Below are 12,310 nucleotides of genomic sequence, written 5' to 3' on the forward strand. Positions count from 1 at the left end.
ATTTCTGTATAGCATTGGAAATAGTAAGAAGGGCATCACATGCTCCAAATCCTTCGTAAAAGGCATACTAGGGAATATATAACCATCTTAATAGATTTCAGGTAACCTCATGCAATGAGAATTTGAGGGTGGAAAGTTGATTTTATCTCTCAACCTTATTTCAGAACCATTTATTTTTTACACTAAATGTTAGACCCTACAGTATGTGCCCAGAACACTTTTTGGGGAGTAAAGGTGGTGATAGGTCAGAGAGATGTAAGCTGTATGATGAAAAGACATACAGTATACTACATATTGAGAGTAAGTCTTAAATGGTTGATGAATCTGGAGTTTTAGATAATCCTAAAATTACATTTTGTTTCTAGTAAAATAGAGTTCAGTTACAAAGTAACACTAACTGTCAACACATCTTCAAGTAGAAGCAATATGAACGTAAGGCGAGTATAAAAATGAAAAACTTTATATTAAAATTCGGTTTTGGTAGACAAACTACTACTGTTAGGTTTGCAGGTAAATTATGTTTTAAAAGAGGTACTATATTATATTCACAAAATTATCAGATACTGTTGATCTGATCGCTTCTAAGGACTTTGATAATATGAACCAAGAATGAAATATTTTTATCATGAGAATTTGTATGTAATATCCAATACTGTACAGGCAGTAAGCAATAATTACATTGAAAGATGAAAACACGCACAGAGAGAGAGAGAGAGAGAGAGAGAGAGAGAGAGAGAGAGAGAGAGAGAGAGAGAGAGAGAGAGAGAGAGAGAGAGAGAGAATTTATACAAAAAAATATAATTTTTGGTATACTTCTAGGATTTCTAGGATCAAAATTGTACCTGGATAAAGCTCAGCAAAAATAGGCCATTGCAGCAATATTGATTAATGTACTAATATTTTCCTATTCCTTTAAGGGCTTTTTTTTAGAATATATTTAGAATAGGAAGTTGCAGCCAAAAGGAACAAACAAAAACAGTTATAAGAGGATAATGTAGCTTTAAGGCCAAGCAAACACTGAAAGCTGTGTCTGTAGTTATGAGCTACAAAAGACGTTTCCAAGTTATGGCTATTACACAATATATTTATCCTCAACCATAACCTTTAGAGAAAAAAATATCAATATTTCATCTAATATTATTGCTAAATAAAAATTGAAGCAAGAATATAAATTATATACAAATGTGACTGAAATCTTACCGGAAGATCCTAGACCTGCTCCATGTGCATTAGTGAAAAAGATAAATTACAAGTTGTTATGCAATATGCTCAAAATATTATCCTTACTAAGACAAGTTCACCTTTCATGATAAAATGTAATGTAAAAAAATTCTGGCATCAAGCTTTCCAAATATCAAAATATACATAAGAAAGGGTTCAACTTCAAGAAGACCTAAAACAGATCTGGTGAATGTGAAGTATGTACACTGAATTTCCTTTAATAAACAGCCTTGGCTAGAATATTAAATCAAATCCCTTAATTGCATATCAGTACAAAGGCAAAATCTAAATTCTAAAACTGTTTTAATGACTTATGGTCTCAATGAACTTTCAAATACTATACTGTGTTGGAAAGGCTTACTTAGATTTCTCAGTGTTCTGTTTAAAGGAGAACATGTATTAACCTTGATTACCTAAGAGCTACATAATAAGAAAAAGCTACAAGTGTAGCACATACTAAATCACTAATACATACGGTATATCCCCAGAAGATATGAACTAAACAGTATTACATTAATATAGAAAAGTTGAAAGAGAATTAGACAAAAGTTATGGCACAGCATTATGACATTCCTTTCTTCAGAAAAGAGCATACTACATACCAAGTCAGGTTAAGCTTGAAAAATTACCCTTAATCGAACACTAATTGGTCTTCTGAGTTCCAAAAAAAGAAGCTAATGAAGATAAATTCTTTATACATTCATGACTATCAAAACTATTCGTTCAAACTGTTGCAAAGTCAAAGGTATTATCATCATCATTCTCTATATATTCATCTAGACTAGTCTTTTCTAGATTTTCCCTTAACTAAAAGTAAGTTTGAACTTTAACCTGATCAGGCAGTTGAATCAGTGAAACTTCACTAGTTCAAACTTGCAGCGTATGTTTTTATGCTGAACAGGATGACATGTCTTTTTTTATAGTTTATATATGGCAGATAATTTCAACATTGTTACTGATCTTGAGAGATTTTACATTTTCTATTCATTTCTCCTAATATAATTTATCAATTTATAATTTCCTTTCCTCACTGCTATTTTTTCCAGTTGGAGTTAACTAGTAGTAGTAGCAATAATAATAATAATAATAATAATAATAATAATAATAATAATAATAATAATAATAATAACCCTGGGACATACTTCCCACGGAGGAACAATGAGGCCCTTGCACTCCTCCTAAGTTTTTCTAGATAGGAAAATAAAAATGTCCCTAGCACGAGACAGAGAGAATGCGGATCATGATCACTCAAAATAAAATTCCTATGCACAAAAATGTAGCAATTGCTAACAAATCCTGGAAAAGATATCTTTAAACCACTTGAATAATTCCAGACCAAACCAAAAACCTGACAATCTGGGGTGCATGTCTTGTCAACGCCAAGTCGACTTTTGGACTGTTTATTAAATTGGAAAAATTCCATTTAAAATAGTAAGTTTTGGAACAAAGCTGAGACCCTCATTGTATTCAAAACTCCAATAACAACTAATATAGCGATACCATTAAATACAAAAACGCCCAATAATATACTGTACAAATTCATCTAATTTCTTTTCATGTCCTTTGATCAAGATTAATGTACTTTAGCTCACTCTTTCATGATCTATGAATCACTTCTGGCAATCAAAACAACAAAGGGGAGACCAGAACATCAGCTGAATTAATGTGAGCATTTGCTCTCTTTGGTAGGGTGCATTTACAAAAGATGGCACTAGTACATAATGCATTAATTATCTGCTGCTTTGTTTACTTTAATTTTCAACCCATCATCAATGCTGTCTTCATATTTGGAATGAATAGTTGACATTCTGTAATAGGGAATTTTTTTCTTGCATTTGCCAATGTAAAGTTAAGGTGAGGTTGTAGATTGAATGTATACAGTATATGATTATTACTTGTAGAACATGTGTATTTTACCGTAGTCTATGGTTATATACTACATTCAAATAAGGTCTAGTGTAGGCTAAGCCTCTTCAAAAAGTCTTAATTTTACTAATGTAATACAAGATATCTTTTAGAAACAAAAAACAGAGCATCTCTTCTGAACCTTTGTCTATATAGTATACAGTAATTTTAGTAAAATACAACTCTCACCAAGCCTTAGACAATACTGGACCACCCACCATTCAACTTCTTTTTTTCTCTTAGTTTAGTATTAGGCCCAGATTCTATTTCAGATGTGTATTCTAAAATGTCTTTCACATACTCTCTAATTTCATCATCATCATCATCTTCTCCTATGCCTATTGATGCAAAGGGCCTTGGTTAGATTTTGCCAGTCGTCTCTATCTCAAACTTCTCCACTCATCATCTCCTACTTCACGCTTCATAGTTCTCAGCCATGTAGGCCTGGGATTTTCAACTTTTCTAGTGCCTTGTGGAGGCCCGTTAAACGTTTAGTGAACTAATCTCTCTTGCAGAGTGCGAAATCATGCCCAAACCATCTCCATCTACATCTCAACATGATCTCATCCACATATAGCACTCAAGTAATCTCTCATAGTTTTATTTCTAATCCTGTCCTGCCATTTAACTCCCAATTTTCTTCTGAGGGCTTTGTTCTCAAATCTACTAAATCTGTTGGAGATTGTTTCATTGCCATACCACGACTCATGTCCATACAGGAAAACGGATCTCACTAAACTGATATATAGTCTGATTTTTATATGTAATTTCAGGCAATTTGATTTCCAAATTTTACCTAACCTAGCCATTGTCTGATTTGCTTTTTTTCAACCTTTCACTGAACTTTAATTCTAATGACCCTGTATTGGAGATCATAGTTCCTTAAATACTCAAATGATTCTACCTCTAATTTATATTTACAAAATTGTATATACATTCAATATACAGCTCAACCTTAAGTTGCCTTTTGTAAATGTATGAAAAGTCATCGACATATGCTCCCAGATGTGTACAGTAACAATAATAATAAATATTGCATACTGTATAGTGAATTTTATATTAACCAATCATACCATGTAAAGGAAGAAAGAGGGTCCTTTGATTGTGAGAAAATAAATGATGAACAAGCAATACATAAGTTTAAGCTAATATAAAGGGAGCGTACTGATAATCAAGAATTAATACAAATATGTGGATAATTACAAGATAAACCAATAACCTTAGTTGAACCATCTGAAATAAGAGGTCAAGTCCCAAGGCATGTTTTTAGTTAGTATATTAGTTGGACATGTTAGCAATAGGTGGAACCTATCTAGAGATGACTGTTTTTTTTTTCTTTGAAATGGCATGAAAAGAAGATAGTGCACTATCAGTAAATAGATTCGCTGCTCGCCCCGCCAAAGCCTTATCTGGGTGATGTGTTTCTACAAAATCTTGCAGGGTTTCTCACACTCTTTAACATCTCCCTAAATTCACTTGAAGTGAGAGGTTTGGCCCTCTATTCATTCACCTCCTCAGATGAAATCTTCTCTGCATTCTTATATTGTTGGTAAATAGACTTGCTACTCATACTGTTAGAGCCTTGTCTGGGTGAGGTGTTTCTACAAAACCTTGCAGGGTTTTCCACATTTTTATCATCACATCCTCATTTGAATAGAGGTTTGTCACAATGTTCCTTCACCTCAGATGAAATCTCCTCCAAATTCTCTTGATGCTACCCCTCATGTAGTTCCAATATCATTGCTTTTACACAAATAATGTTTTTGGTAATTGTATCCCTGCTAACTGCTTCTCATCAATCTAGATACGCAGAAATGTTTTGACATTAAGAACACATTGGCATCTGTGTCATAATGTTAAATGATTTGATATCTTCTTTTTTATTCAGAATTGTTACTTTACCAATCGTGAATATTGTAGTATGATTCCAAAATTTTAGCAGGTATGCTGCAAGCATACCATGTTCATGCTTGGCAATAAATAGAATTTTAATAAGAAGTTTCTATTCCTATACTTCCTTGATGTTTATAGTGCTTCTTCTCTAGAAGCTCAGTTTATTAACATTCACTTGAAAAATTTATATTAAAAAATTCCCAATTTGTTTCCTTTCAATAACCTAACACCTCTAGTAAAGCAATGAGACGCTCTAATGGTTAATGGTAAGAAGCGAAGCACCGGGACCTATGCTATCTCTGTTTGGAAGTCAAACTACTCCTTGTCTTCTAAATACCACAAGTCAGTGGGGAGGAGGTTGGGCATGTATATGAACATCAGGTGAGTATAGAAATAACAAATTCTATTTACAAAATTTTGTTCATTTCTACAACCCTTCTCTAATGTTCATATTGCTGACTCCCACACTCTGATGGAGGTTGAATGCCAGTAAAGGAAGAGAGAAAAAAAAACTGTATAAAATAATCAAAACTCAAGACTCAACTGGTCGAGATTACTGGTAACAAAGATATTTGAAAAAAATTAGGAAAAGGAAAATAATAAAATAGCCAAACTCTAAAAGTTAAAAAAACACATTGTCAGTAGCCAGTATAGTACCTAGAGAAAAAAAAAACAGGTTTCATCAAGATAACTTCGAGCAAACACCATATTGCTACACCATTGAGCTCCCTCTAAAATCATTTTCGAAGAAAGATTTCTGTAAAAAGTAAATGCACTGTAGGTGTATTCCTAATATCCTGCACCTTAATCCTCATACCTTTTATAAAATTTGGATCTAATTCTTTGAAAGTTCTGGTGACCAAACTTTTAACTAGAAATGATATGTATTATTGGATAGAGAACAAACTAGTATTCTAATACCCCATATCAAATTAATTTCCATAGTTGTCCAAATATTAGTAAGCAGCTCTTACTGGACAAAGAAATATTTTTTCTGATGTAATACTTACATTTTGACAAAGAAATATTTTGTTTTCTGATGCAATACTTACATTTATTTCCAAAGAGGAAATGAAAAATTTGTGATGGACTCTCGTGATCCCAGTCATGACAAAATTTGTCGGGCTTATGATTTTTGGCCAGTAAGCAATGGCATGTGCTAACCTATTTAAACGTTTCATAGCGTACGGTAACTAACAAAGGAAAAGAGATAAAAAGAACCGGAAAATTGCATTAGAAAGCTGAATATATATTCAACATAGTACTTGTGGTTACATGAAAGGATGATGCCAAAGTTGAATTGAATATGGGATTTAGGCATTAAGCCAAGCACTGGGATGATGCCAAAGTGTGTCATCCGATCCTCACAGGATTTATACTTGCTCTGAAGGAAGGCTAAAGAGACAAATTCATCTTATGCTTCCAAAGCATACCTTAAAGGATAGTGTTTACAGATTATTATATGTTTATCTGAAGCCAATGCTAATAAGAAAAGTGTTTTAGCTGTGAAATTCATATGTGAAAGATTTTCTAACATTTCAAAAGTGGAACCTTTTAAATAGTGTAAACCCACATCCAAATGCCAAAAAATAAACCTGATTACTGGAGGCCTTTTTAATTCTAAACGTCCTAAAGACATCCTTTATAATAATTGGGATGGATAGATTTAATCCTAGATATTTGAGTACAGAATTTAGTATTCATCTATATCCCTTAAAAGCTAAGACTGAAAATTTTTTTCATAAAAGGTCTATGTATAAATTTTTACCTATATTATCCTAGCCTATTTCTATTAATTGATACATTCTTCAATTGGCACTATTAAAAATAATAATACCAGTGTCTTTTAGAACATATTAAGGACAATCTACAAGGCTGCAAAGACTCCATGTTCTGATAATGCAATGAATAGTCTCCATGTAGCTAGATTAAGTATGAATGGATTTTGATGAATGACCTTAGAATTGAGTGTCTGACCAGATTGGTGTGTACCGCAACCTTCTTGGACGCTCTAAAAACAGAAGCCACAGATCAGCGGACCATTCCCCTTGTGACCAGAATTGGTCTATTACTGCCTTTCTTAACCATCTTGGGGACCATTGTCCTGATACTGTATTGTTGGCTTTATAATGCCCCACAAAATGCCTATCATGAACAATAGTGATCGCAACTCGTCAAAGAACACACTGTCACAGATGTACAAAGAAGAGTTTCAAAGTTTTGAGATAATGTTTCTATGAGTGCTGTAAGGAGAGTGGAAAAGTTTTGCTTTGAGCCAGAGGGAGTTGCAAGCTAATGCAAAACAAAACTGGGTAAAAATCTAGTGATCACAGCGTGGGTGGGGCATGGGCACCGTGTGACCAATTTCTACACATTGTGTGATGATGCTCATAATGAAACATATCCTCTTACCAGAACACTGTAATAATGAAATAATATTAAATCACGAATGAAGCGAGCAAAAGCTAATATATAATTAAATAGTGTTCATTTGGCATACCAACATATGGCTAAATATGCTCATTTAAGTACAGTATAGAGATTTACTTAGTACGATGAACACGGTTACATACAGCTCTACAAAAAATGAGATTGAAAAATCCCGTTTTGTATGCATCCGTAGGGTCAGGCAAACAAAAGCTCTAGTGTTTTCATCACGTTTCCTTACTGTTACTTCTATTGATTATGATAACTTGTTTTTAAGAATACTGGTTTTTATAAGACAATGACTGGCAGAAAAGTTTAAACAACATAATATAAGTAACATAAAATAAGACTGGTATATGGTATATTTCAATGCATTTCAAACCTTACTGAAGGTGACACCAAATGCAAAGGTTTTTGTTTATGGTAGTTGACCCACCATAACTCAAAAACTATGGATTTCTGCCACAAAACATTATCGAATTCATTCAAAATACCAGAAAATACATTAGGTAACAGACTTAGTCTCTCTAAACCATTTGCTGTACTATTCTGTAATTTTACCGAGGAATAGGCCTACCAGGTGAATATTATAAATTTCCATCAAAACAAAAATCCAGCAAAGCCTGAAACAAACTGTAAAATTATGAATACTAAAAAACCTCAACAGTAAACTCACATAAACGTTGCGTATGAACAACAAGGGCAAAGTGATCCCGATCTAAGATGCGCGAGAGTTTGCCAAGAGTAGTGTTGAGCTTGATTTTACGGAACTGGGAATATAGCGACTGTTGAACTGGACTAGAACCTTCAATTTTGCCAGACACCATCTTAGCCATTAAAGATCCTAAGGTCACAACTCCTTGAATAATTCTGAAATAAATTCATGGAATGAAGAATCAACACTGTGGTGGAGTATCATATTAAAAATTTAAAGTTTAAGTAAAAATTTATACGTCAAAAATTTATTAGATTACAGCTATAATGTATGTTTAGGTTTCATTCCACAGTTTAGCGACATTAAGTTGACATGAGAGGTCTTAATGAATTTTAGAGCCAGTACCTTGTGATATATCGTAAATAGTTGGCAGTACTTATGAAACTTAAGAGGTTGTGAATGAAATTAAGGTTGCTAGTCTCACCTAAGCTACCAAGTTAAATGCTTTACTTAGAGATTATGTCTAGTAATTATTATTTCTATAGAATGAGAATGAGATAAAAACAATGTCAATGTTACAATAATTAACAAACATTTCATGCATAATCTAATCCCGTCAATTTATGGCAAGATGTTCAATATTTTTCAAGAATAATGAGTAAATCTGTACAGTATTTACTACGGTAATAAACAAAATTTTTAAAACTACAATTTTATTGGAGTTAGTGAAATAAAATAGATCATACCAAACAGACTGTATCTCTAAATATTTATTTAGTCCATGTTAGTGACGTCATTTATGAAAACGCACAAAATAACAAGGAATGTAATAAAAAAATGTCTGAAAGCACTACTGGAGAGCCTAATTCTTTCTTAACCATTATGTATCACAACCAATTTACTTAATTTTTCTAAACATAACCACTCATACTTTATGAATGCAGTGTAGCAGTATCATTAAGTGTACTTTAAACCTGTCAAACTACTTACCCTTCTTGATCTACAACTGGCAACTGGTCATATCCCTCCCGTTGCATGATAGCAATGGCATCTTGACAAGCAATAGTTGGTAATACTGTCAAAGGAGCAGGGAGAGGAAGGGTTGATACTCTCACTCCAGACCACCTGAAAGAATTGTAATCATATATTTACTATAATTTCTTGAAAAAAAATTTACTTTAATAATAAGAATTTACTTCCATACTTATCTTGTAGTCATCCGGCTAATATCATCGAGCGACTGCTTAAAGTATTCTAAATAAAAAATGAAATATCTCTCTTTCTCTCTCTACCTTCCCTATACATATTTCATGGAAGTACATTGTCATCCCAAAGCAACGTCTACAGGGTGAAACCCTAACCCCTAATAGAGAGAGTACCTAGAACTTCATACAATGTTGAGTTGACATAGGTCTTTACATTACATAAAAATCTCTTGACATCATTAAAATGTGGCAAGAAAAGAAGGAAATAGATGACTACAAGGTAAGCATTGAAATAATAGCTTTCATTATTAAAATTTCATTTATTTCCATGAAAGACATTGATGACTACAATGTAAGCATTGAACTAATAGATTTTATTATCAAAATTCAGTTTATTTGAATCCTTGCTGGCTACCCAACTCTTTTGAAGGTGGCTAAGTGATGGAGATAGACAAGATATAAAGCAATTTTCAAATAAAAGGGATTTTGACGAAGGAAAAATCTATTTCTGGGGAGAGACCTGTGGCGGCCGGTGAAAAGAGTCCTTCTTATATATCTTTTCTGATAAAACCTTCCAATTATACCAGAGAAAGATAAAAGCATGGAATGCTGAGGTTACAACCCTCGCGCGAGCACCTTTTGGGTGTCGTGTATAAAGCAAAGGCGCGTGAAATCCACTATTCACAGGTTGTCTTCCATTTAGTTAATTCCTTCGTCAAAGGGATGGGCCGATACAAAGGCCCTAGCCAACCCCCAGCGCCACACCACCCACGCCACGACGCGAGCGCCATCTGAACTACATCCTTCTTTTTGGACTCTTAAGTGTTGAATTTTTTTGTGGTGCTCTCGACCTTTTTTATCAATCGTGGATTTATTTTGTCATGTCCGAAGCTCCATCTTCACACTTTCCAATGTTAAGCACCATAGTTTGTTTTGACAGCTTTTTATAGTACCGGGCTTTTGTTTTATATCCAGTATAGTCTGTTTTATCATTCCCTTCATTCAAATCACTTGATATATCTCGCCTAATAAACATCATTAATATTAAATGTTTGTCTTGATTATGCAATGTTCAGTAACTTTTCTTGCTGTACTTTTAATAAAGCAAAACTCGTTTCTTTAGTATTGTATTAAAACTGACAACCAAAACATCATACAGTTTTCCTAAACACGAGAAAACTATTACACACCTATTGCCATTGTCCAAAATTCAATAATCTTTAGAACAAAACCAGAGTTATTCAAAGTAATTTCGTACTTTAACTGTCGGAAGACTACCACATCTCCAGTTCGCTTGCAAGCTCGACCTATAGCTCATCACTGGATTAATTTAGTTTGGTAAATTCTAACACGAGTGCATTTTTATCATCACGAGTGGTTATAATAAAGTTGTGAATAACATAGTAAATAATTTGTATTCATTGAAGATCTTCAGTTACTCCGAGAAAAAGTTCAATTAGCAAATATTACATTGCTTTTATTTGGGAGGTGACATTACTTAGGCTATGCCTTTTGTCCAAGCGCCTCCTAATAGGTACAGCACTAACATACAAGCAGGAAATATGAGTTTTTAGGATTAAAGTACCTTTTCAAAACCTCAATTCCTACTTTTCATTGTGGATATGTATATATTGTTATCACTGTTACAAAGAATGGCAGTTATTTTAGTTTTCCTTTGTCTCTAAGTCTTTGCAGTTTGTTATAAATATTTTTTATAATTTCCTCCTTTGAGTACATCGCTATGCCTATTTAATACGCTGTATATATGTCTATTGCATTAATTTATATTTTCCTTTGCAGGTACTGTATTTCTTATGTTTTAGAAGGATGTATTTAAACTGAAAAGGATAGGCTTGTTGATTATAGAGGGAAGATGATGCTTCTTTCTCTTCAGGCTTTGTTTTTGCTATAGCCTATGTGGTTAGGTTTTTGTTATGTTCAGATTTTGAGGTCAATAACTTCTTTTGTACTAGTTACGAAATCTATTTAATTTTCGGTTTGGAGTATTATTTCAAGCATAACCTACCAAAATCAAACCATAACATAACTCAATTGGTAACTATGGGCTTTAATGCACTTGTCACGGTATCTACCATATCAAAGTTATTATTAAAGGGCCTTAATTCTGTATTTACTTTACCCTTTAACAGATATAATATGATTCTTCTACTTTTCAAGCTGATCTTTTAGACACCTAGAATTTGCTGGGCATAAACTAAGATGGTAACCTGGTTCCCTAATCTCTATATCTCTCACCTCTCCAAAAAGTAATTACAGTACGTCCAATGCTTTATTATATTTATACTTTATACACTGAGATGTTAGCAAGATAATTTAGTCTTTTTCTTGTGAAATAAAAATCTTTACTTATTATCATTTCCACATTTTGCAATGGTTCAACAGGTGTTAAACATGTTCAAGATTTATAAAAATGGCAAGATGATGTTAATAGGTCCTTCCTGACCATAGAAGGAATATTTCATAGACCTGTAACACTTGCTGTCGGAGTGTCCAATAATGTTGCTATACAAAGCTTAGTATATGCATAATGAACCTCTCTTAAAGGTGATTTATCCAAAACCATACATGCTATATCTAGATAAATGGAGATTATACACTGTATTCTCTGAAACAAAGGGTTTCTGAAAATGTCTAGACTGTCTGCTATGGGTACTAAAGATACTCTACCAATATTCCTTTTCAAAGACAAAGGAATGTCTACTATGATTGGAACAAAGCTAAGAGTTCTGTCAATAAAGAATCTGTACCTGTTGTTTGAAGTTTACCAATCAATTCAGTAACTGTTCAAAAGGAAAAAAAAAATAATTTACAGAGATAATGTTTTTAGGACTAAAATTTTCTAAGCCCTTCAAATGGTGGAAATTCATGACAAAATCTTAATTATTATTATTATTATTATTATAATTATTAGCAAAGCTACAAACCTAGTTGGAAAAGCAGGATGCTATAAGCCCAGACGCTCCAACAGGGAAAATAGTCCAGC

At 33.2% G+C, this 12,310-nt stretch overlaps 1 protein-coding gene across 8 annotated transcripts in view; it reads right to left on the reverse strand.

The window, feature by feature from the left end:
• Cbs (Cystathionine beta-synthase) overlaps positions 1-12,310 on the reverse strand; it is a 250,765-nt gene that overhangs the window by 24,849 nt on the left and 213,606 nt on the right. For all 8 annotated transcript variants that reach the window (XM_068370850.1, XM_068370848.1, XM_068370846.1 and 5 more), the window contains exons 10-11: positions 9,092-9,226; positions 8,123-8,316 (exon numbers count right to left, since the gene is read on the reverse strand). In XM_068370850.1, coding sequence (XP_068226951.1) covers positions 8,123-8,316; positions 9,092-9,226 — 329 coding nt within the window. The remainder of the gene's footprint in view (positions 1-8,122; positions 8,317-9,091; positions 9,227-12,310) is intronic.

The sequence above is a fragment of the Palaemon carinicauda genome, chromosome 3 (genome assembly GCF_036898095.1).
Source record: "Palaemon carinicauda isolate YSFRI2023 chromosome 3, ASM3689809v2, whole genome shotgun sequence".
In the NCBI taxonomy this organism is placed as follows: Eukaryota; Metazoa; Arthropoda; class Malacostraca; order Decapoda; family Palaemonidae; genus Palaemon; species Palaemon carinicauda.